This window comes from Artemia sp. Qi Xiang Cuo, chromosome 2 (assembly GCF_049724085.1).
Source record: "Artemia sp. Qi Xiang Cuo chromosome 2, ASM4972408v1, whole genome shotgun sequence".
Taxonomy (NCBI): Eukaryota; Metazoa; Arthropoda; class Branchiopoda; order Anostraca; family Artemiidae; genus Artemia; species Artemia sp. Qi Xiang Cuo.
This window is the reverse complement of record NC_142795.1, coordinates 55786306-55813216: the sequence shown is the minus strand read 5'-3', so window position 1 is coordinate 55813216 and position 26911 is coordinate 55786306. Positions and strand designations below refer to the sequence as shown.

Sequence of the window (26911 nt, the reverse complement as noted above, 5' to 3'; positions counted from 1 at the left end):
CTTTTGATTCTTAAAAAGTGAACTAGAACTTTCAATTTCTAATCAATTGAGCCCCTCTCTAAAGTTTATACGAGCATTCCTTCCATAAGAACCATATATGCCCCCAGGGCATAACTTATAGCCCTTACCCCTTAAGATTGTGGGGGGATTGTCCTGCTCAAACGTATAATTTCTAGAACTTTCAACTACGTTGAACAAAATTTTGATTGGATGTGTTTGGGGAATGGTGGGCGTGGAAGGGGTGTCAGTTATCTTAGAATCACATTCGACTATTAAAAAGAGAACTAGCCATTTAAATTTCCAATCGAATGAGCCCTTTCTGAAGTTTCTACGACAACGTTGTCTATACAACACCTTATATGCTCCAGGGCAGAACTTACAACCCTTGCCCTCAGGGCTGTGGAGGAGTTGTCATCCTCGAAGACCTAATTTCTAGAACTTAAAACTACGTTTAATAAAATGTCAATCTCAAAATTTTCATTGGATGTGTTCGGGGAAAAGGTGGGCGTTAGTTGCCTTCCAATTACTTTCGACTGCTAAAAAGGGCACTAGCCCTTTGAATTTCCAATCGAATGAGCCATTTTTGAAGTTTCTACGACAACGCCTTCTTTAAAAACCTTATATAGCCCCAGGGTATAACTTAAAACCCTTGCCCTTAAGGTTGTGGGGGAGTGTCCTCCTCAAAAACATAATTTCTATCTGGAAATTAACTCAGCTAGGAGGGCGTTAGGGGGGGCTATTTGCCCTCCAATCACTTTTGACTATTAAAAAGGGCACTAGCCCTTTGAATTTCCAATCGAATGTACGTGTTCTGAGGTTTCTGGCACAACGCCTTCTATAAAAACCTTATGTGACCCCAGGGCATAACTTAAAACCCTTGCCCTGAGGGTTGTGGGGGAGTGTCCTCCTCAAAAACATAATTTCTATCTGGAAATTAACTACGCTGAACCAAAATGCTATCTCAAAATTTTGAATGGAAGTGTTTGGGGGAATGATGGGCTTGGGGGAGGAGGGCTAGTTGTCCTCCAATCACTTTCGACTATTAAAAAGGGCACTAGCCCTTTGAATTTCCAATCGAATGAGCCTCTTTTGAAGTTTCTACGACAACGCCTTCTATAAAAACCTTATATGTCCCCAGGGCATAACTTAAAACCCTTGTCCTGAGGTTTGTGGGGGAGTGTCCTCCTCAAAAACATATTTTCTATGTTAAAATCAACTACGCTGAACAAAATGGCTATATCAAAATTTTGTTTGGATGTGTTGGGGGGAATGTTGGGCGTAGGGGGGCGGGGTTAGTTGCCCTCAATCACTTTCGACTATTAAAAAGGGCACTAGCCCTTTGAATTTCCAATCGAATGAGTCTTTTTTGAAGTTTCAACGACAACGCCTTCTATAAAACATTATATGCCCCCAGGGCTGAACAAAATGGCTATCTCAAAATTTTTATTGGATGTGTTTGGAAGAATAATGGGCGTGAGGGGGGCTAGTTGCCCTCCAATCACTTTCGACTATTAAAAGGGGTACTAGAACTCATGATTTTCAATCATATGAGCCTACTTTGAAGTTTCTACGACGACCCCTTCCATATGAAGAGCCTCTGTGAAAAAAATAATAAATAAATAATAATAATAAAACATTGGAGTCGTATTGCCTTTACTATAGGCAACGCTACAGCGTTGCCTCGGATTCCTCTCCGCATTCAGTATATTATATATAAACTTCCTTTAGCTTCGGTGAGTGACGTAGGCGGCAAGTTTTTACTGGGCTGGCGTAGTTTAACTCGAGGCATTCAAACTGCAAGAATAGACTGTTTTTTAAGGAAGAAAAGATCTATGAACACAAGAAGCCATTTTAGACTTACTTTGGAAATCTGAGAAAGGCACTTGAAATTAAAAATGGCTTTTAAAGGAGGACCAAAGGTCCAGAAAGTCATGGTTCAGCCAATTGTATCCTTTTGGTTTAAGCTAATTCATTGATATTTTACATCCCAGTTAGCATATTTGTTGATGTATTTGAACATTGATTTAGGCCTAGGCTAATTCATTGAACTTCTACATCCCAGTTAGCCTGCTTGTCCATGTATTTTTTAAATTAAAATTAGGGGTAAAATTTTACTTTAGCTATCTTGGGAAGGGGTTAGCATTGGACAACAAAACTTTCAGTGATGGATCTACAGGCTAAAGTATTGGTAAATTTTTCACAGTTCATATTATTGACTTACAAATAAAGTAAGCATACCACTTGATGCCTTTTTTATGCTCTTTCTAAATATAATAATCATTTTTTGTCACAAATGAATTTTGGTAAAGTTCTATGAAATCATATTATTGAGTTAGGACTAAAGTCCTAACTCAAACAATGTGTAATATAATAAGCATTTCTATCAGAAATGAATTTCAGCCCCCCCCTATATATGCCAATTCAGGGTTAGGTTAGGTAGCCTATAGCCTATATAGGGGGGCTGGAATTCATTTCTGATAGAAATGCTTAGCTATTATATTCGAATCAGCATAAAAAAAGGCATTGAATGATGTATTCACTTTAGTCCTAACTCAATAATATGATTTCATAGAACTTTACCTGAATTTTACCCATACCCCTAGGCCAGTGGTTGGCAAACTTTTTCGCCAAAGAGCCATATATGTACATTACCAGGATTAAAAAAATTTAGAGAGCCAGATTGGTTTATTAATGTTTGGTTTGTTAATGATTGGTTTATTAATGTAGTTTTTTTTTTAAATTGATGAGAAAAATACCTGTTAGATGTGCAGCTAGATGGAAAAATACAACAACTTTAGTCTTCAAGAAGACTTTAAATATTTGTGCTGGAGCAGCATTTGAGGGGCCAAAGAGCCGCATGCGGCTCCGGAGCCGCACTTTGCCGACCACTGCCCTAGGCTATATATACCAATTCAGGGTATATATTTGCACATTAGGGGGATGGGGGTAAACGTTATTTCTGATGCAAATGAGAGGTAAGTTTAAATGGTAAATTTGCTGGTGGCACAATAATTTAGCTAGGATGAAAGTGAATACATCACTTAATGCCTTTTTTATTCTCTTTTATAATTCAATAATTGCTTCTGTTGCAAATTATATCTTGAACCCTTAAAGGGGCCCAAAGGTTTGTCTTTTTGTAACCACACAAAGAAGTTATCAACAGTAGTTAAGTTATTGAAAAGTTGTCAAAAATATATCACTAGTCTATAAAAAAGTTGTTCAAGAGTAATATATTCCAAGAATACTTATTTATAACAATTCAAGCCTCATTTATTGGGCAACACAAATATAAATAGTTTTCCTAACATTTCAAGTTTTTCAAATGCTGTTGACAAAATTAGTGCTGAATTTTGCAATTCAAAACTTTGCCATCAACAATTCAGGGTATATTCCAATTCAGAGTATATATTTGCACATTAGGGGGTGGGGTGTGTAAATTTCATGGTAACTTTGCAGTAGACCATATAATTTAGCGATGATGGAAGTGAAAACATCATTTGATGTATTTTTACACTCTTTCATAATTCCTATAAAATACCTTTTGGGCCCCTTTAAGAGCTCTAGATGTATTTGCAACAGAAGCAATTAGGCTATTGTATTATGTAAGAGCATAAAAAAGGCATTTAATGATGTGTTCACTTTCATCCTAGCTAAATTATTGTGCCACCAACAAATTTACCATTTAAACTTTACCAACACCTCCATCCCCTAATGTGCAAATACATACCCTGAATTGGTATGGGCCTAGGCCTATACAGGGGTTGGGGTGAAATTAATTTCTGACAAAAATGATTATTAGCCTATGTTTGGAAAGAGCATGTTAAAAAAAGGCATCAAGTGGTAGGCTATGTTTACTTTATTCATAAGTCAATAATGTGAACTGTAAAAAATTTACCAAAGTATGTCTCAGGAAGGTAGCCTATTTTGAAGTACCTACCTCCACTCCTTTGCCCTCCAGAGGGTTCTGACCTTTGATTACCTTTAGGAGTCTTTGTATTATAAAAGTAAAACCTTGCAAAATAGATTTTCTGCTTAAATGAAGTACATAAAATTGTTTTCAGCTTCACAACTTTGCTCAATCCCAATTTATAAGGTTTTAAATATATGCAAATACATTTCCTAAATTTTGAAAAAAAACATCAATATGGCTTAAAATTCTACTCAAAAACGGGAATTACATTTTCATAATTAAAGCCAGAGAAAAAGAAACAGTAAAATTATATTTCAGCTACTTTTGGCTATCTTGGAAAGGGGTAAGGTTGGGAAAATGAAAGTTTCAGGGATGGGTCTACAGGCTGTCAAAGATCCCAATGAAAAACAGGTTTCCTCTGCCTAGTGAGGTATTGCTCACTCTGTGAATTTTTTTTTATTTCATTAGCATTAAACAAACTTCACTTCTTGCTTGTGTTCCAGCTAACCAATAAATACCAAAGTATAACCCAGGAAGGTATTTTGAAGCACCTACCTCCACTCCTTCTCCCTCTAGAGGATCTTGAAATTTATCTACATGACAGGTAGACCTATTGAAATGTTCACAAAACAACATTTTACCTTAATTTTCAGTTACCAGTTTCTTTAGTAAAATTTTACTTTTGGCTATCTTGAAAAGAGGTTAGGTTAGGAAAATGAAACTTTCAGGAATGGGTCTACAGGCTAAAGTATGCCCTGGGAAGGCATTTTAAAGCACATACCTCCACTCTTTTTCCCTTTAGGGTCCTGACTTTTAAAAATCTGTGTGGTATAAAAGTCAAACCTTGCAAAATAGATCTGCTTAAATGAGTACAACAAAATTGTTTTCAGCTTCACAACTTTGCTCAATCCCAATTGATAAGGTTTTAAAGATATGCAAACACATTTCCAAAATTTTGAAGAAAAAAAAACAACATTGATTTTGGCTTAAAATTCTACTCAAATAACAGGAATTGCTTTTTCAGAACTAAAGCCAGAGAAAAAGGAACTGATAACTGAAAATTAAGGTAAAATGCTGTTTTGTCAAAATTTCAACCTGTTGTGTAGGCAAATTTTAGGACCCTCTAGAGAGAAAGGGAGTGGAGGTAGGTGCTTCAAAATACCTTCCCAGGACATATTTGAGCCTGTAGACCCATCCCCAAAAGTTTTGTTTTCCTAACCTAACCCCTTTCCAAGATAGCTAAAGTAGAATTTTACCCTTGGTAAAATTCAATTTCAATTCCCCATTCAACACTCCAAATATAGGAGATTTTTCAATAGCTTGGCAAAAAGACAAGTTTTTAATGGTGAATAGATGATTACATCAAGGGGCTATAACTTACTTGATATGATTGGAGGGAATGTAAGTATTCTCAACCCTATTTTCTGTTGCAGCAGTAATAAACCCATAGCTTGTGTAACTATCATGGCTATCCATGGACAGAAGAGCTGGGTGTTCAGGGGAGCACAACACATATGTTTTAAAGTGATTGAAGTAGTCAATGAATAGTTCTGTCATCATCCATGTATTTTGGGGCTTTCTACTAGCACTAGTCTTTGTTTCTGGTGGAGTGCCCTCCTAGAGCTTTTCCACAAAGCAAGTCCTTCCAAAGATAGGTGACAGGGGAACAAAGCTCCTCAGTGTATTTATAGTTCTAATGGTTGTAACTAGTTTCCCTCTTTCATGTGATCTAGTCACTCCTAGCAGCTTGGCCCCTTTAGGTCTCAGTACCTTTGGAGATTTCTGTTGAACATTTGATAAGCCTGTCTCACCCATGTCATAAATGTAGTCATCTGGGAAATGATGCTTAGAGCATAGCTGTTCATGGAATGTGACAACTGCACCACTGCTGAAATCAAGGTTGTAATAAAGGCTAGTACTGTCTGGTCTGTACAGGGACATTCTAGTATGTTTCTTTGTGAATACCTTGTACCAGACCTTTTCTGCTGCTTAATAATGATTCCATGATTTGTGATGTTTCATGGTGTTCACCTTTACATATTCCCAGGCTAAATTCTTTGTCTATTTTTTGGCAAGTCCATAGTTATTTCACATTGATAGCAGAAGATAAGACTCAATGGAATTTTCTGTTTCAGAAGTGAATACTTTATGTACATCATAGCCATGTGAGAAGCAAAGCATCATTTTTTCTTCATCTGATGCTGAAGCAAATACTTGCAATACCAACAAAGTGTCAACTTACTAACATTATATAGTGTAGCTGTAGCTCTGAATGACTATGCCATCTTTCAAGTGAGTCATTAAAGTAGCCATCATGTTTTTTTCATCCCAGGCATAGAGAGAGGGATTTGCATTCCTCTTTTTAGGCATTCTGCAAAAACAGAGAATGTTACAGGAAATGAAAGCAACAAGGCAACTACAGATACTATATGAATTATAATGTGGTGTATATCATCTAATTCTATCTCCCAGCTTAACCTTTGGCTGGAGTTGCCTGATGTAGATTTGAGGGTGCCCTGGGACACAATGGACTAAAAGCATCCAAGGATACCCAGGAACATTATTTATGTACTAAGGGTACATAAATGAATCACTAAACAGTGTTCTGGAGCCAAAAGAACACAACTTCAGCCTTAAAGACACTCATTATCATCCAATAAACAATTCAGAAGTTATATTATGGAAACCAGATTGTCTTTTTTACTCAATGTCTGATATAGGAAGTATAGGCTATATGCTTTTGCATCAGATATAGGAACATACTAATTCAACTTAACAATATCTTTAGATAATAAAAACAGTTATGATTTGGATTCCACTAATGTATAAAATTAAAAAAAAAAAGACAAAGAAGCTCAGGGTTCTGAGCAAGGTTGCACGTTTTTTTTAGCTTCATGTACAAACAAGTGGTGGGTGGGTGACCATTTAAGAGTATCTATATTGGCTTTAGTTAGAAAATGTTCCTGTAGGAAAGCTATATCATAATCAAGAAGCTCATCAATAGGAAGATCTTTGTCTTTGGTTCCTTAATATTAAGTGAAACAAAGCAAAATCTATTGCCACTAGCAATCATTTCTTATCCTTATTCAGATTTTTTTTTTTTTTAACACTGGGCATCTGAGACTATAGGAAACATGATTTCCCCCACAGTTGGTGCCATTCAGGCTTTTGGTGCAAGGATTATCATGTGTGTTACAATGTCCAGTTTTGCATTGTGAACACTTTTGATTAGTTGATGGGAGTGGGCAATTACTGACAATATGGTTTGGCAATTGACGACTGTAACATTTATGAGGTAATTTCTGGAAAGATCTAATTTTAAAAAGCTCATATCCCAAACACAAACCATCATTTATAGCTTTATTTAAGGCAGCATTGTCAAGAAATTCAAGGCAGAAGGATCTAGAGCTTCCAATTTTAGTTGCATCAACAAGACCAGGAATTATACTAATAAGCTCTGATTTTAGCACACCAGCAGGGATGTCACTCACAATACCAAGCACTTTTTGATTAAGGACATGAGTGGACACATTAAGCTGACTAGTTGCAGTGGTGGCAAGAGAGACTGCTGAGGCTTTATCTTGGGTATGAACTAGCCATCTTTTCTTGACAGGATCAGATCTCACACTTACAATACCATCATGACCATCAAGGGTCTCTGTGCTCAATAGGATATTTGAGGTCAGTAGGTGGGTTTTTTAAAATAACTGCATAGGATGGTTTCAAAGAGACAGAATGCTCTTGCATTAACAATGGAGGATATCCAATTTTCCAGGCAAAAGAGTTCTCACACAGTCAGACAAAGAGCATAACTCAGACAAACAGGAGTTTACATGGCAACTCAATGCATAAAAAGCACTGGCAGGAATGAGTGGCATGTCACTAGGGTGGCAGATAACAAAGACTGGCAGACCAACATCATCAGTATCAAACTTTGTGATAGTATTGATAATATCAGAGACACAATAAAGAATTATAAAGACACAATCAGAGACAATAAAAGCATTTGTACCTACTCTCTTTGGCTGAATTTCTCCAGGATGGCAAAACTGGAAGATTTGCCTCCTTGCTTTAGAAACCTGGGCAAGTGTAAAAAATTCAGACATATGTTTCTTCATAATATCTGGAGAAAAGCTTTCAAATACTGTTTCGGACAAAATTCAGAACAGGACTATAAACCAGCAGTCTATGCCATCAGCACCAACTGCTGAATAAATACCAAATGAAAGGACCTAGGAACAAGGGAAGTATAAGGACCCCCTCAACAGTTCCCTGCAATTTACAGGTAACTTCATACTGGCAGGTGTAATACATTGCTTGCAGGAGGTTCCTTCCCCTCTTCTGCTAGTTCCCAGTATGCTTCTTAACAATATTAAATCAAAAATTGATAGTATAGATGGTGTGCCAATCTTTCCGAAAAAAGGATGGCGCTGGTGAAAAAACCCAAAGAAAAAGGCCTATTCCAATAATTGGAGAAGTTGTTACAAACACTACTTAGAAGAAAATCTATCATTGGAGGGTAAACAACAATAGGAAAAACAACCTCAAAATAATTCAGTAACATTTTCCTGATAACAAAAATGAAGCAAACTCAGCCACAATAACATTGAATATAATATAGATGGCATCCCTAATCAACAAAAGGTTGTCAAAAGGGCAACTTCTCCCCTCAATATTACCTGAATATGTCACATTCATAAACTTAGCCATAGTAGTCATAGTTGTTGTAGGAGTACTAGTTGTGGTGTTAACAGTAATAGCACAAGTACTAGTAGGAGAGGTAGTATTAACATGTTGCCTTTTGCTGATTGAACATTGATCTCATCAAGCCCTGCAAGTTTTAATTGAATACAATCAGCTGTTGCTGTTACATGCCCTTTTAATAATCAATATATCCATAGTGTGTTTTAATTTAGTTGTAGTAATTGTAGTTTTTGGTTTTAGCAAGTAGTTGCAGTGGTAGTAGTATTAGAAGCAACATGCACATATTACCTTTTGGTCAATTGATCTTCCCCTTTAATTACTCCCTGAAAGTTGCAACTTAATACCCTAATTCATTCCTGAGATACACCCTTTTGGTAGTTTGCATGAACATAGTGTGTTTTGATTTAGTTCAAATTTTCCCTGTATATTTTCTCAGATTTTTATCTTCACATTCTTAGTCTTAGTAGTAGTGGAAGTTTCAGCTTGGTATGGTAGGCTGTTCCAAAGATATTGCTGATGCACCCTTTAGACAATTTGTATGCGCTCAGTATGTTTTGATTTATTTTAACTTTCACCTCAGCATTTCCTCAAATTTTTACTTTAATACACTCAATCTTGGTAGTACTTCCTATAGAAGCTGTAATTGTAGGGGTAGTTGTAGTATCATTCAAATATTGCCTGTTTGGTCAATCAATCTACTCCCTTATCATAAGTTTCACCTGAATGCCCTTTGTCTTTTTAGACACTAAAGGCCAAACATGTCTGCCTTTCTCAATAACAAATATTATATATAAAAAGTGGGCAATCATATAGCTTACAGCTCTTACCACAAGGGCTTTTGGGGGTTGATATCCCCAAAGACATAGTTACTGGACTTGATTGGATCTGCTTAGGGAATTGATGGGTGTGTGAGGGGGGATGGTTGCCCTCCAATCACTTCTGACTCTTAAATAGGGCACTAAAATTTTCAATTTCTAATCAAATGTGCTCCCGCTGAAGTTTTCATGACAACTCCTTTATATGAAGTGTCTTGGGGAAAAAGAAAAAATAAATAATACATTATGCCCACATGTCTCTTTACTTAGGCATCACTATTGTGCTGCCTATTACAACAATTGGGAATTCAATTAGGCCTATGATTAATGAATATCTGGAAAAGAATCAGACCAATAACAGACCCCTGTGGGACACCACAGACAACTGGATGTACTTTAGATTTTATGTAATCCATCTATACAAACTGCTATCAATTACTGAGGAAACTCCAGATCAAAGGCTTTACTTTGGATCCCATTCATCATGCATGTTTTCCAGGATTAGACCATGGTTGACTGTATCAAAAGATTTCATTTGGTTGTGAAACATTGCAAAAGCCTTAAATCCTTTGTTTAAAGCTACATTAATTAAAGTTGTCAAAAATATCAATGTGTCCCCTGTTCTTTTGGAATCCAAACTGAATTATATTCAACAAACTAAACTTCTCAAGAAAATGGTTATCCAAGTACTAGAATATTTATCATGAATAAATAATGAGTAGGAGGTAGACACAAATGCAGATCTAGAGCAAAATCTTGGGGGGGGGACAATGGTGCCAATGATTGGCAAAAGATAAAAAATAGTGAAAATGGAAAAAACAGAATGAGGGTGCTAGAAAAATCTTGGGGGGGGGCAGTGTGCCCCTTGGATCTGCCAGTGAGTAGATGCTTGAGATTCCTTGTGGGGTATGCTGACTCTGGCTTTTAAAAGAGCATCATCAAGTGCAGAAAACCATGTATTGATCAAGATTGGCTCAGTCTTGAACAAAGCCTCCATTCAAATGGGGATCCTAGGGATTTCTTGTTGTCTGCTTCCAAACAAGTGTAAGTGCTTTGTTTGGACTTCAGAAGAAGTTATTTCTCCCTGACCTGCACTAATAGAAATTATTGGTTTTCTTATGTCCATAACAATTCAAATTATATGAAAATGGCAGTAGATTATATAAATGTTGTTTACAGAAAAATAGGCATGATCCCAGGTAGAAATATTACATTTTTATTAGGGGACTTTAATGGCCAGGTTGGTATAGATAGGGATATATGGTATTCCACCCTAGGTGAACTTGGTGATTGGAAGAAAAATAGAAATGGTAAGAGAATGTTTCAATTTTTGTAGTCATGCTAATCTAATTGTAACCAAGGTACTATTTGGTCATAAAAAGGCGCATTAGTTAACTAGTTACTTGTATGATAAAAAAGTTAACCTTGTAGATTATGTTACTGTAACTTGAAGACTGGCAGGATCAATGTAAATGCAAGGTTATATAGGAGTGTTGGTTTTGATAGTAAAATTGAAGATTACCATCTAATAGTGTCTAGAATTAATTTTAAAGCTGAAATTTTGGAAGGGTAACTGCTTTCAGGGTAGTTATGACATTGATAGACTCATGCATGGGAATTTTCAAGAACAGTTGGATATAAAGGTGGAGAGTTTAGGTTTTGAAAATGTAGAAGGCTGTTGAAAAAATTTGCGAAGTAGCAGAAGATGTCTTTGGGAAGCAAGTTAGAAAGGCAGCCAAGAATATTAGTGGAAACAATTTAAGCTTGGTATTTGTACAAGAAGTTTCTGAGTGTGGTAAGAGAAGTAGAGAAGGTAATAAAGTCTGAATTAAGTAGAAGTGAAATAGATATAAAGGATACAATTTCCAAGAATATAGAGCTATAAAAGATGCAGCCAGACAGCATAATAGCAAGGTATTGTATTAGTATGCTAAGAAATTGACAGAAAGAGGTCAGTTTGGACTTTTCCCAGTCAAATATAGGAACAGGACTTTAATTAGCAACAAGAAAAGTCTTGAGGAGACATGGATTGAATATTTAAGGATGTTTTAAACTGGGATAAAATTGTAGGAAATGGAAACGATAGAGATTGAAAAAGTTTATGATAATTTTCTTTAGACTTCAGCTTTATAGATTCAAATGAAGAATTCGTTTTGGCTGATAGTAAAGCTATGATAAGTAAATTAAAGTTGGTATTTTTATTATTTACAAGAATAATGGTGTTGCAGATAAGGTAGGAAGTGCTGTTAGTAGTTGATTTGGTAAGGATTCAGGGGTTGTGAACACAGCAAAGGCTATGGGAGGACATGGTATCGAATGGGAAACTAAAAATCTCCTAGACTTAGACTATGCATATGATTTGTGTGTCCTAGGTACAAGTTTTAGTGAGAGGAATGAATTCTTGGATATTTTGAGGATTCAGGGTGCAAAAACAAGTTTGAAAAGTCATTAAGAAGACTTGAGTGTCCTAGACTAGGAATGAATGAGTGTAAAGAGGTCAAGAGAAAGTTGATTAAGCAGATAAATTCAGTTACATGGGTAGTATTATTTATAAAGGTGGTGTACACAATGAAAATATAAAAATTTGAATAGCCAAAGTGAAGGTTCAGTTGTAAAAGTTTGAAAGAATAGGAAGATAAGTCAGCAAATTAAGATTAGAATATTGGAAGCCCAAGCAATGACAGTGGTCAAGCATGACTGCAAAATATGGGCACTTAAAATGGCTGAGGAATATCATTTAAATATTTTCCAGATGAATTGTTTCCAGGACTATAATGAAAGAATTTCTAAAATGAGAAGGCCACATTTTACAGATCAAGGATGACAGATTGCTAAAGATGATGCTTTTTGTGATCCATCTGGAGCCAAGCAAAAAGTAGCTCTCCCCCAAATACAACTGGAAGAGGTTAATATGAAAGGATGAAAATTAAATTGGAACTTCATGGGACAAAGTATAAAGTGAAGCTATGAATAGATTGGGTTGGAGGAGGAGGATGCGTAGCTGTGTTGGCCCCAAGCAGCTTTTTTCTGCAGTAAGCAGCTAATAACAGTTGTAGTAGTTTGTCTCAAAAATATTAATATTAGAATAACACTACAGGTCTGGTACTTAGTACAACAGGTCCAGATGACCTTAAAGCTCCATAAAACTTGGATATCCACAATATCCAAAGGCAATATGAGATTAGCCTCATCAACAGAGCTAACAAAAAAACAGCTACAGTGTAGTATCAGTGTGATTTTCTTTGTGCTTGGCCTTCAGTCACCTTTTATTTTTATAGTGTCAAGCTGCCTCTTGATTATTTATTATTTAGCTTTTTCTTTCACGGCTTTTCTTGCTCTGGTTATATTCAGGGTTTTTCTCTCTGGTTTTATTCCGCTTTTGCATAATCTCATCACCAGAACCAAATTCTTGGGTCTGTAGCATGTTGCTGCAGCTGAGATCGAATTCCGGGTCCTGTATTGCCAAGCAGAGATCAATCTTGCTATCAATAAAAATGTAGCTTTTGTGTAAGATATCACAACCATAGGAAAATCAATTTAAAAGTAATCTGAGCAATAAAACAAACAAACTAGTAGATCAAAGCGTAACTAGATTAAAACAACTGAAATCATCTATGAATTGCTTTTTCTATTAAGAGTGCTTTTTCCTAGAAGTACTAAACACACATTTTAATACTGCTTAAGGATCAACAAGATCCCAAATCTCCATTCTAATCTTTCATTTTTCTTTGATGTTTTTCGTTTATGTACATTTTCTTATTTTCTAATTCTCGAAAGATTTGAAAATTATTCCTTAACATAAAGATGTATATAGAACCTCATCTTTCGTTACTTGCAATCAAGAAGCAGAGTACAGGTTTGGGTGTATGAGCAAGTGCATCTCAGAGTAGAGGGTATCATTATTGGATTCGATGAATATATGAACCTGGTTTTAGATGAAGCTGAAGAAGTTCAAATCAAAAGTGGAGAAAGAAGAAAGATTGGTGAGTCTTAGTAACTTCGTTTCAGCTGTTCATATTGTAGAAGTACTTGCCTAAAAGACTCATTTTGTGGGCCTCTTGGCTAACGAAAAGCCTCCCTGAGCTACTTCGGGCCTTCTGTACTTGCACGTGTAGTCTGAAGTTGCTTCCCTTTGCTCACTTTGTTTTTTGTGGTTGGAACTTAATCCCTTGCACACTTGTTATTATGATGTTACATTCTAATTTTTTCTTCTTTTTTTAGTTGATACTTTTGTTGTTGTTTTTTTATAAGCTTTTCTCCCTTCCCTCTCTTCCCCTTCCCATCATTTAGGTGGAAGCTACCCTTTATTAAAATTTCCCAAGACAAACTTTTGTCTTACAATTTTAAAGACAAAAAGTACCAAACTTCAAATCCCTCTTTCCTCTAACCTTCCCCGACCGCATCAGTTTTGAGTTTCCATAACCCAAGGAACCTATCCCTGAAAGATTCAAATTGAACTGACTGGGGCAATTGTTAATCGCTGATTTCTAGATAAATACTCCAGAGGTTAAAATGTTTTTTTTTGTTTGTTTGTTTTGTTTTTTTGTTTTTTTTTTCATTACGGTAATTAAAAAATAAGGAACTTTTTTTAAAGAGAAGAAAAGAGCAATATCTAAACTTAAACGGAACAGCAATAAAAATCATAATATGTTAAAAATAAAAAACGAACAGAAATTAATATGAATGAATAAATGAAACATAAAAGAGGTTAAAGTTGCATTTATAATTCATAAACCTGATGTTAAGTGGACCAACGAAGATTCTTTTGACTTGGCTTTGGATAAATTTGGAAACTTTTCCTATAGGTATCTGAAACATTTGCACATCTTTTTTAATAGCCTTGAAAACTGCTTCTTTACGCCTAAATTTATCTACTGAGAGGTCAACAATATCTTGTTTTTGATCAACTGTACTTTTAATGGTTACTTTCTGGGTGTCTGGTTCAAAATTTGGCCTTTTTGGTCTTTTTATTTTCTTTTCTTCTATTTTGCCTAATATTAGGCCTTATTGCAACTGTCGAACTCACAAACATGACATGAGAATTAGGTGTATCTACCTTTAAAACTAAGAAGCATGGGGATAATTGTCAAACCACCCCAAATGGCTCAGCCATTGTCAGAATGTTATTTTTATTGAGGTCAAACGCCAGGTTTTCAAAGCAATTGAATATTCAACGGTTATCGATGAATATTGAAAGCTTCAAGGCGAGCCAAAAGCGTGGAACGTGAGACAGGGGAGCAAGTCCGAGTGTGCATACTGGATTCCATGATAAAGAAGAAAAACTTTAAAGAAGAAAAGAAGAGGAGCGACATTAAAACTTAAAACGAACAGAAATTATTCCGTATATGAAAGGGGCTGTCCCCTCCTCAACGCCTCGCTCTTTATGCTAAAGTTTATTATTGTTTAAAAAAATAAAGTTGTGAGACAGAGTCAAACTTTAGCGTAAAGAGCAAGGCGTAGGAGGGGACAGCCCCTTTCAAATGCAAAATAATTTCTGTTCGTTTTAAGTTTTAATATCGCTCCTTACTTTCAGTTAAAAAAAACTTGTTTTTTTTTATTTAATTTCTGAACGTTTTTGAATTAAGGCAGCTTTGATTTAGGCACACCGTACATGAATAATTAAAACGAAATTTGCATATTAATTTTCCTTTTTTGGGCTAAATGGCTTTCTCGAAATTTTGATCTGACATAACTTACGAAATGATTTACGTAACGAACTTCTATGTTCGTATATTTTTATCATGTAAATGAGGGATTCTCCCCTTAGTCAATACCTCGCTCTTTACGCTAAAGTTCGGATTTTGTTCCAATTCATTAAGAATCGCCCCTGGATCACAAAGGCCGTTTAATTAGAATAGATAGCTTTTTTGAAAGTACAAAAAAAACTGTAGCGTAAAGAGCGAGGTATTGTCTAGGGGGATAACCCCTCATATACGTAATAATTTCTGTTCCTTTTAAGTTTTTATGTTGCTCCTTACTTTCAGTTGAAATTTTTTTTTTTTTTTTTTATTTCTGATCGTTTTTTAAATAATGCTTGGAAATCCCCCCTCCCCCCCTCCTCATAGAAATGTCCCTTCCCCTATGACAATATCCTCCATGGAAAGATCCTCCTACGTAGCCCCCTCCGACCCCCCTCCCTACTAGAAAAATCCCTCCTGAAAACGTCTGCATACTTCCAAATAACAAATACTGTATGTAAAAAATGGGCAAAGGTCACAACTTGCAGCCCTTCACCTGGGGACTGTGGGGGATTAAGTCATCATCAAAGACATATTTATTAGATTTTTCAACTGTGTTGAACAAAATAGCTATCTCAAAATTTTGGTCAGGTGACTTTGGAAAAAAGACGAGCGTGGGAAGGGCCTAGTTGCCCTCCAATTTTCTTGGTCACTTAAAAAGGGCACTAGAACTTTTAATTTCCGTTCGAATGAGCCTTCTCGCGATATTTTATGACCACTGGATCGATACGATCACCCCTGGAAAAAAAAATAATAAATAAACACACATCTGTGATCCTTCTTCTGGCAAAAATGCAAAATTCCATATTTTGAAGATAGGAGCTTGAAACCTCTACAATAGGGTTCTCTGATACGCTGGATATGATGGTTTGATTTTCCTTTAATATCTATGACTTTTAGGGGATGTTTTTCCTTTTTTTTTGAAAATAAGACAAATTTTCTCAGGCTCGTAACTTTTGATAGGTAAGAGTAAACTCGATGAAACTTATATATTTAAAATCACCATAAACATCAAATTCTTTTGATGTGTCTTTTGATATTAAAATTTTGTTTTTTAGAGTTTCGGTTACTATTGAGACGGGTCGCTCTTGCTATACAGTTCGTTACCACGAACCTGTTTGAAAATCTGTTGTACCTGTAGTAGTCTGTTGCAGTAGTCTATTTGAAATCAGCATAAAAATCCGATTCTTTTGATGTATCTACTGGTATAAAAATTCAGATTAATAGAGTTTTGGTTACTATTGAGCCGGGTCGCTCCTTACTTACCGTTCGTTACCACGAACTGTTTGATAAGAAATTAGTTTTAATTTTTGGTTTTACGTCCATAGACATGGCAGAAATAAAAGTAACCATGGTTGGAATAGTTTTTGGCTCTCTCCATGTCTTAGGAATTCCAAATCATCAACAGGTTTGTTTTTCTTTGGAGACATTTTACAAACTGGGAACGAGGTTATGGTAGATAAACATTTTATCGTGTCGATTTCCAGTCTATGTCAAGTTAGTATTTTATTCTTCTCGCGTTAGTCGTATTATTTTATTCATCTCATTTTTTTTTATTTTAAAAGCGGTGCTAGTAAAACCGAGGGACTTTACAATGCCTTACCAGGGCCCAAAGGCCCGAGCTACCAACAACATCGAGCAAGGTGAGAGGGGAGAGATGAAAATCTTGCAAGGGCCAAAGACTTGGGCAAAGTAAGGTCTCATTTGTGCAAGGTTGAGGGCTCTGTTAAAGTGACAGTCTATATGCAAGGGCTGAAGACCCAAGCTGTTATTCATAGCGAGTGGAAGGTGGGGACAAAAACCCTCGAAACGGGGCTTAATAGCTAGGGATTCGTAAAAACACACACACACACATATATATATATATATATATATATATATATATATATATATATATATATATATATATATATATATATATATATATATATATATATATATATATATATATATATATATGTGGATATATATATATATATATATCTCGGAAATCTGTGCAGCAGTTAATTTTTCGATGATAAATTTAAAAAGAGAAACTATTCAAAATGTATTTTGTTGTAAGTTACATTCAAATGGCAGTGTAGCCTTAGAGGGGCTTCAGGAGTGGAAAGTGCCACTCTTGTTTTTGGTAATTTCTGCTCATTTTAAGTTTTTTTTAAGACATTTTAGTAACTGGGAACGAGTTTATGGTACATACACATTTCATCGTGTCGATTTCCAGTCTATGTCGTGTTTGTATTTTATTCTTCTCGCGTTAGTCGTATTATTTTATTCATCTCATTTTTTTTATTTTAAAACCTGCGCCAGTAAAACCGAGGGACTTTACACTGCCTTACGAGGGCCCAAAGGCCCGAGCTACCAACAACATCGAGCAAGGTGAGAGGGGAGAGATGAAAATCTTGCAAGGGGCAAAGACTTGGGCAAAGTAAGGTCTCATTTGCGAGGTTTATTGGCCTCAGTTTCGTCCAATCAAGGCAAGGTTGAGAGCTCTGTTAAAGTGACAGTCTATATGCAAGGGCTGAAGGCCCAAGCTGTTATTCATAGCGAGTGGAAGGTGGTGACAAAAACCCTCGAAACAGGGCTTATTAGCTAGGGATTCGTAAAAACACGTATATATATATATATATATATATATATATATATATATATATATATATATATATATATATATATATATATAAAAAACCTCGGAAATCTGTGCAGCAGTTAATTTTTCGATGCTAAATTTAAAAGGGAAACTATTCAAAATGTATTTTGTTGCAAGTTACATTCAATTGGCAGTGTAGCCTTAGAGGGACTTCAGGGGTGGAAAGCGCCACTCTTGTTTGTGTTAATTTCTGCTCATTTTAAGTTTGACTTAATTTGTCTTTACTTTTTTTTAGAAAATCCTTCTTTTGTTTTGTTTTTTAATTTATATAATTTTATTGCACGTAATCCGTACACTTTTAACGTTTTCTTTAAATTCTAGGAAAAATTTGAATATTGAGTAGAAATTTTCCATCATCCGTAGTTTTGTGGAACAATCTTCGTAAAATTCATACTAAGAAATCGGGATGGATGGGCCGGAGGATCTTTCAATCAGTCAGATTAAAATGTTGCATTATTTCGGTCATTTGCGGGCCTGATCCCAAACTGACTTCCATGTTGTAGTAACTGTTATGTTTAAATAAATGCATGTATAGGTTATATATAAAAAGGTGTTTTGTTGTCTTAAAAAAGGACTTAATGTCAATTTAAAAAATAGATATGTTTCCGCAAGGAGTCTTTTTTTCAATAAAAGGATTTTATAAGAGAAAAAAAGAAATTCAGCTGGAGACTTCATATGTGATTTTTTTAATTATTAAATAAGAAAAACTAGTTTTTTTTTAACTGGAAGTAAGGAGCAACATTAAAACTTAAAACTAACAAAAATTATTCCGTATATGAGAGGGGTTGCCCCTTTCTCTATCCCCGCTCTTTACGCTAATGTCTTAGAGTAGTTTAGAAATACTACTCATTCAATTTCAATGGACTGTGTGTTTGAGCAGTCTTTCTTAAAGAATTTGGACAAAAAGTCAAATTACCGTAACGAGCAAAGGCTGAGGATGGACATCCTTTTTCATATTCGTAATCCTTTCTGTTCGTTTTAGGTTTTAATGTTGCTCCTTACTTTCAGTTGAAAAAAACTTATTTAATTTCTGACCGTTTTTTTAAATCACCCCAGAAAATCCCCTCCCCGTGTGACACTTCCCCCTGGAAAATCCCCCGCGCGGAAAATGTCTGCATATTTCCCTTTGGCAAATACTATGCATGAATAATGGACAAATTGCGTAACTTACAGCCGTTTTCCCAAGGATTTTGAGGGCCATGTCATAACCCAAAGGTATAGTTATTGGATCTTTCAACAATGCTGAATCAAATGGCTTTGCAAAATTTTGGTCAGATGTCTTTGGGAGAAAGGGGCATGGGGGAGGGTCTAGCTGCCCTCCAATCTTTTTGGTCACTTAAAAAGGGCGCTAGAAGTTTCTGTTTCCGATCAAATAAGCCCTCTCCCGGTCTTCTACGATCATTGGTTTGATATGATCACCTCTGGAAAAAGAAAATCATAAACACGCTTCCGTGTTCTTTCTTTTGGTAAAAAGTGTAAAATTCCAAATTTTCGTATATAGAACCTGAAATCTCTGCAGCATGGTTCTCTGACATGCTGAATCTGATGGTGCGATTTTCATTGGGATTGCTTGGCTTTTTCTATTGCCCCCTCACCTCCTCCCCCACCTCGAAAAGTGGGCAACATTCTTAGGCTCATAACTTTTGATGAGTAACGTTAAACTTTTCCGCATTAGTTTCTTTAGAATCGGGATAAAATTTCTATTCTTTTAATGTATCAGTTGATATCAAAGTTCTGTTTTTTTAGACATTCGGTTACTTTTGAGGTGAGCCGTTCTTTACTTACAGTTAGTTGCCACGAACTGTTTGATTAAAAAGCTTTTCGGAAGATTTTCAAAGAAAAGAAAAGACCTAAATGAAAACCTAAGACGAGGAGAAATAAAGTCTACAATAAATCAACTGGCCAAAACGAACAGAAAATAAAATGAATGATCACACTAAACTTAAAAATGATAGATATTGACATTTGGTGAATAAATAAATCCGAAAACGAGTAAAACATAAAATGAATACTCAAGTCACGTTCAAAACGGAAAGAAACTACTACAAACATGAGCATGGCTACTGTCCCCTCTAAACCTTCTAAGGGTTATTGCGTCATTTGCGCATTATTCAAAACTATGTTAATTTTGAATGGTGTTTCTTCAATTTGTCGAGACATCGAGAAAAAAAAATCACCATAATGATCAAGATATTTGGATATAACTAATAAAAATAAACTGAATATTTAATATATACTGATATTAACTCCTGGAAATCTCAGCAATTCAAGATTTTATTTAACAGTTTTCTGTTGTTGTTGTTGTTGTTTTTTTTTTTTTTTTTTTCAATTTTAGAATTCTAAAAGAAAAAGTTAGAAGTGAATTTGTTTACAGTAAAGTGCACATGACTTAATAGCCTTTACAAAGTTTAGAAGGTGTAGTATTCTTCGTCGTAGTAATTTCTGTCTGTTTCAAGTTTGGCTTGATTATTCATTTTAATTTTTACTTGTTTTAGGATTTATTCATTTATATCAGTATTTGCTATCTTTATGTCTGGTGTGATTATATATTTTAATTTCTGTTCGTTTATGGTTTTGTCTATTCACTATAATAATTTTTGGTCGTATTAAGTTTGAGTTACCGCAGACTTTCATATGGTTCTTCTTTACTTTTCTTTGAAATACATCATTTTCAGAAAAAAAGTTTTTAAAATCAATTTCCGTTGGTTTTTTATTACGAAATATTATATATATTTTTCATATTGTGGTCGTTTTGACAACCTGATGCATGTAGTGTTTTTAGATTTAGTCCAGTATTCCCTAAAAGTTTTCAGGTGAATACCTTCGCCATTCCTTAGATCTTAGATCCTACAAATACGCTCTTACAGCCTGGACGCCCATACTATCTTTTGATTTAGCTCAAAATTTTTATTCACATTCACTTCTCGACTTCCTTAGCCTTTCCTAAGATAATATTAATGCGCCATTTTGACAACTAAATGCGGACTGTATATATATACATATATATAAATATATATATATATATATATATATATATATATATATATATATATATATATATATATATATATATATATATATATATATATATATATATATATATATATATATATATATTTATATATATAAATTTAAATCCCACCTCCTCTCCTCTCGGTAACATAGTAATCTTTTTCACTTAATTTCAAACTTTAATGTCACCTGCACTAAAACATAATTGATGAAGACAGGATATACCACTATAAATTTCAAAACCACAAAAAATACCATTCCCGGTTTTGCAGGGTGCCCTTCTGCCGTAAGGCACCCTTCTCAATGTGGAAATACATTAATAATACACAAATATTTTTCTTAAAACCTTGTTCTCAATCAACTATACATCATTCTCCATCCTTCCAATCTTCCCTCAACCCCGTAACAAACCTAGGAGAAGTAGAATGATATGCCCTTACAATATCTTTAGGCACGCCATTATAATTCTTCTTTAAAAACACACAATCAAAAAACTACTAAATCTTTTTAATACGCTTTTGGCTTCTCAAAATTCATACATTAACCATTAAAATATAATTTAAGTTCTTTTATCTCAATACTAACTTCATTTCCTCAAAAAAATTTAAAATTTACAAGTTAAAACTCAATTTTACTCATCCATTCCACATCTACTCTCTCCCTCCATACTCGACTCCGTCTCAAGTCATCCGCATAACTTTCAAGCCAAACATTCGCCAAAGGAATTTTGACTTGCTTTTGATGTTTATGCATTTTCCACACATAAATGCTAACACTTGGCACTAACAAACACAGCGCATAGTTCCTTGGCTTATCTTTAATACAAAAGGACAGCTTTAGAGCTTTCTTCTTTTCATCTACAGACGTTGTTTTTATTGGTTCATTTTCTAATATTTCCGATAATCTTTGGGGTAATCCACTGTTCGAGGGGCATTGAATCAATTCATGCATCAGTCCGTCAAGCACTTCGTCTCCACACATTGAACAAGTAGGCGTTTGGGTTTTCAATATGCGACTGACTCTGTCACTAAAGGGTAAGATTCCATGAATCATGCAGTACACAAATTCTTTCTGTTCATAACTAAACGGCAATTCACTTAGATTTGTCAAAAATAACTGGAAATCAATGAACGGCTCAGTTTCTCTAGCTCTATAGTTCGGTTCTTTCTCACTTCTAAAAACATACCGCGATACCTTCTTTAGTTCCTCCTTTCCCAAGTCACATCTCAGTGCTCCCAAATCCTTTGCTTTCTTCAGAGGGCTGACAGTCCACCGCAGAGGGGTCGGATTTGTTTTGCTTAATTTTTTTACCTTCTCTTCTGCATCCTCGATCAATATAGGAAGAAACCACTGCCTTATAATTGCAGTTGATAGCTCCTCTTTGACCACAAATGCGAAAAGAGGAGCAGTGTAAAATAAAAGCGTGAGGCAATATGTATTGACATACAGAACTCTTTCTAACATCGTTTTGAAAAGGCTTTTTCTCGGTTGACTCAATATCCTGACTATTTTATTTACTTTTTTCTCCCATATAAAGCCAGTTCCAATATTCACACTTTTTCTGTCAACGAGAGCCAACAGTTTCTTGCTATGTCGTCATAATTTGCATATTTGTTCAAAGGTAGTACACTGCTCTTTTGTCTCTGTGTTTTCACGTGGAATCCTTCCTCGTACCAATGTAACCCCTTACACACAGTTTCCACATCATTTTCACTTCCTGTGATAAAATTTCCGTCATATAAGAAAGCTGCACTTTTCAAAAAAACATTTTCAGAAACTTGAACACCGGACATTCTTTCTTCTACATACCAAAAGAGTGGGTCGAGATATAATTCAAATAGCGTTCCAGAACAAGGGTCACCTTGCAGCAGACCTCTTTCTAGGTTTATTATTGTCGCCAGTCTTCCATTCACTTTTATAACCACTTTCGGTGCAGAATATATTCTTTCCAATTTATCTATGACTTCCTTTCCGAAATTCATCTTTAGTCGCATTAACAAACCACAAAACCTCTCGCATTACGGAATCATACGCCTTCACTATGTCAGTGCCAACTAGAGCCAATAGGTTCCAACCTAACACTTTTTCCATCGTTTTTATCTCGCCGAAGGCAAAGGTCTCTGAGACAAGGCCGTATCCAGGGGGGGGTTACCCGGTTTGAACCCTCCCCCCCCCCCCCGAAATGTCAGGACATGTTGTGCTTTCCTGCTTTTTATTCCACCGTACTGGTAGTCTCCCACTTTTCTCCAGTCTCTTAGCCCATTCTTTAGTACATATTTTATAGTCGCAGTTTGTTAAGGAGATTGGTCGCCAGTTTCGGAGGTCTTCTCTAAGTTCGCTTTCAGGGTATCCTCTTGCCCAAATTCATTTAGCACTTTCATTAAAAATTGCCCGATTTCGCTCCACGTTAACTTATAAAAATCATAGCTTCGCTCGTCCATTCCTGCTGATGCTCCATTTTTTTACCCGGATATCACTTTTTCTACTTCATATCTCGTAATTTCTTCCTCTATTCGTGCATTTTCTTCTTCCGTAACCTGGTATCTGGACCGGAATTCACCGAAGCAGTTCTCTGTTGTGTTTCCTACTGGAAGTTTTTTATACAACACCCTGTAAAAGGAGGCGGTTTTTTTTTAATATTCTCGTTTGATCTGAGGTTGTTCCACTGTTTTCGGTTCTCACTTTCCCGATTCGGTTTTCGTTTCTCTTTGCTTGCGCTTGAACTTTTTCTGACAACGTTATCAGTCTTGATCCTTCCAACTCTTGCAATCTATTTTATCTTGAAGGTTTCGAACTCTTTTTCTTCAATTTGTCTTATTTTCTGTTTTATTTCGTAATACTGCTGCCAGATGCTTTGCCCTAAATCCATTTCCTCCTTTAGGTCTGTTAACGTCCTATACAGGTGGCGTTTGTGAGCTTCTTTCTCTCTTTGTTGCTTTTTAGGACTTTTGACGAAATAACCTATTTTTGCTTTGAACCTAATCCAAAACTGGCATACCTCTGTTTCTTCACCGTAAACTCCTAGTAATTATTTTACTTTGCTTCGAATTATTGTTCTGGTCTCTTTTTCTCGTAATATATTTGGGTCCATTCTCCAAAATGCTTGTTTTTTTACGTCGATACTACGGTCTTGTCTGGACCAAAGTTGACAGTCGTAACTAAAGCCGTGTGATTTGTGGAAGATACCACAACGTTTTTAATCTTCGTCACATTTTTCATGAGTTCTGAAGTGCAGTAAATCCTGTCTATACGGCTCGCACCTCTTGCCTTAATACGTGTGTAAGATACATCTTTATTCTTCCTGATCCAGGCATCTTTCAGCTCCCAAACACGTACAATTTCTTTTAGTTCTTCACTTAGTTTTCTCTTTTAATTTTTCCTGGCTTTACTTGTGATGTCTGTTTGCTGTAATAGGCCATTGAAGTCACCCAAGACAATCATTGATTCTGCAGTGAGATGCTTGATAATTTTCCTTCTGAGGCTTCTTCGCGTTGCTCGAAGTTATTTGTGCCAGACGGTAGTTGTACATTAACCAAAGTGATATTGGGGACAGTGTCTTAAGCTAGGTATCCACAGAAAGTGATTTTTTTTTCGCAGACGAATTCGTGAGTTCGCATCCTGACAGCGAATTCGTGTGGTATGCCTCACAGAACGTGAAATTTCAAATATGATTTCTAAAAGACACAAACAAATGATTTGTGGATTGTTACTGCTTTTGTCTTTAAGACGTCGGAGAGATAAGCTGAAATGATCAAGAAACTTTTAGGTGAGGCCACTTCTTGTTTTTAGAAGTTTATTGTATTTAGTCTTGCGAATATCTATCGTGCGAATAAAATTCGACTCGATGTTGAAGGTGCGAAATGCGAATTTTGGCCATGTGAAGCTGGAAATATTCGCCTGACGACGACGAATTCGCCTAGCGTCAGTGAATTTGCTTTCTGTGGGCACCTAGCTTTAGTCCAGTTCAACACTCTCCTCAACATTTCCTGAAAATTTCATCTTAATACCCCTATCCGTTCCTGAGATACTGCAGAGACAGTTTTTGACAAGTTGGATGCAAATATTGTCTTTTGGTTTTGTTTGATATCTTCTTCAACATTCCGTAAAAGTTTCAACTAATTACCCTTGGTCGTTCCTGAGGTATCACAGATACGCCCTTTTAAACCTGGATTCACAATTTGTCTTTTGATTTAGTTCTATACCCCCCCCCCCTCCTCAGCATTCACTGAAAGTTTCAACTTAATATCCTTAACTGTTTCTGAGGTGCGGCAGATACACTATTTAAACGCATGGATGCACATAGCGTCTATTTAGTTTTGAGGTATTGTCTTTCAACTCAATACCCTTAGCTGCTCCTGAAATAATGCAGATACGTCCTCTTGACATATTTGAATACATATAGTATATTTAATTTAGTTCAACATCCCCCTTAACATTTGCTTGAAGTTTCAACTTGATTCTTTTAGCTATTCCTGAGGTATTTCTCAAGCCCCCCATTTTCATTATTAAGCATAAGTTTAAATAATTACTTATTTGCATTATTTACGGCCCTTGCCCCTAAATTTTGGGATGTCGCGCCATCCCCGGAATCTCAAAGCTTTGATCGGATGTCTTAGGAGGTTAGGGGGTACCAAAAAAGCTAAGGGATGAGTACTTATTGTCCTACAGTCACTTTTGACTCTTATAAAGAGCCCTAGAGCTTTCAGTTCCCAATCTAATGAGCCCCTGCAAAGTTTCTACGATCACCCCCTCAGTGTGAACTGGCTCTGAGGAAAACGAAAGTAATAGGTAATGTATTGAAGGCTTATGGCTATTTACTACAGGCAGCTGATAAAATACGAATTAAATCTTGGCTTCAGCAAAAACTAGTTTCTACATCTCTCTTTTCCCCCTCTCTTTCTCTCTCTCTCTCACTCTCTCTCTCTCTCTCTCTTTCTCTCTCTCTCTCTCTCTCTCTCACTCTCTCAATCCACTCACTTACTCACTCTCTGGTGTATCAATATGTGGTGTATCTGGTCTTTCTCTTACTTCTGCAAATATTTTTCAGGTCGTATCTTGTTGAAGGGAGATAATATCTCTTTGATCCAGAATGTTGGTGGCGAAGAACCTGTGGGCCCTGTAATGTGATATACCCACCGAGTTTTGTACATTTTATACAAAAAACTTAAATTACATGTATATTATATGACACCTTCTACTTGGTTGTTTCTTATTCAAGCCCAAATTTTCGCGCTTTAACTTGCTAGTGTTATACGTTTTTTTTGAGTGATTTGTGTTGTATATTGTTTTTTGTTTTTTGCTAGGATTTGCACTGTAAGGAAAAGCTTTAGTGACATCAATCTACCAATCGAATTTTAAGTATTATGGAAGTATGGTGTAAGCACTTAGATTTTACTTTGCTCATGTGAACTTAAGGAAGTGCTTAAATACTTAACTAAAATAACTGAGTGATTGAATCCCTAGAGCACCGATACATTCTAATGCACTTATCAAGCATATTTTGTTTGAATCGATTTTTTTACACAAAGCTTGCAAAAAAGAAAATTGCAATATCGAAGGGTGAGACATAGGAATTGAAATTAATAAAGCATCAAAGATTTTCCGAGTAGTGGCAAGTGATATATTTCACCCTGTCTTGAGATGCTATTTAGCTATTTGCTTGTAAAAATAGTTTATGAAATTTGCTAAGCCATACTCGTGTCTCATTGCGTTCTTCATTCCAGAAAGGGCACCCAAAATTATACTTTTTGTCTTTGTTATGTATTTTTACCTTGCACTATCAATACCAATTTATAAAAGAAAAAAGAACACATGTATAAACATTTGCTTTCGAATGAGTCCTTAATCATCTGCTGAAAAGGTTCATTGGCAAAGAAAATTCTTGAAAACTTGACTTTAAATGACAGTAGAAGTCGAGGGAGATCACAAAAAGCCTGCAAAGCGGGATTTTCGCTAGTCTAAGAATGGCCTAGAAAGTGCCGAAGGCCCAAACTTAGTGATGGCCGTTTCCGTGGAATTTGCAGCCAAACTATTGAATATAGAAATGTAATTGTTTTCCAAAATAATCTTAGATCCATGGGAATAA

At 35.8% G+C, this 26911-nt stretch overlaps 3 protein-coding genes across 3 annotated transcripts in view; 1 reads left to right on the top strand and 2 right to left on the bottom strand.

Annotated features, from left to right (window-relative positions):
- Positions 1-13219, bottom strand: part of LOC148955399 (uncharacterized) — a 30506-nt gene extending 17287 nt beyond the window's left edge. The window contains exon 1 of the mRNA XM_089101998.1: positions 5292-13219. The gene's annotated coding sequence lies outside the window, so the exon portion shown is untranslated. The remainder of the gene's footprint in view (positions 1-5291) is intronic.
- The window catches only part of LOC148955395 (uncharacterized), a 284254-nt gene that overhangs the window by 66787 nt on the left and 190556 nt on the right, over positions 1-26911 (bottom strand). The window lies entirely within an intron of this gene.
- SmE (Small ribonucleoprotein particle protein SmE) lies at positions 1786-26014 on the top strand. Its single transcript, XM_089102043.1, has 3 exons — positions 1786-1946; positions 13244-13412; positions 25874-26014. Exons 1-3 carry the CDS (start codon positions 1896-1898, stop codon positions 25951-25953), a joined length of 300 nt encoding a protein of 99 aa, XP_088958169.1. The 5' UTR covers positions 1786-1895; the 3' UTR covers positions 25954-26014.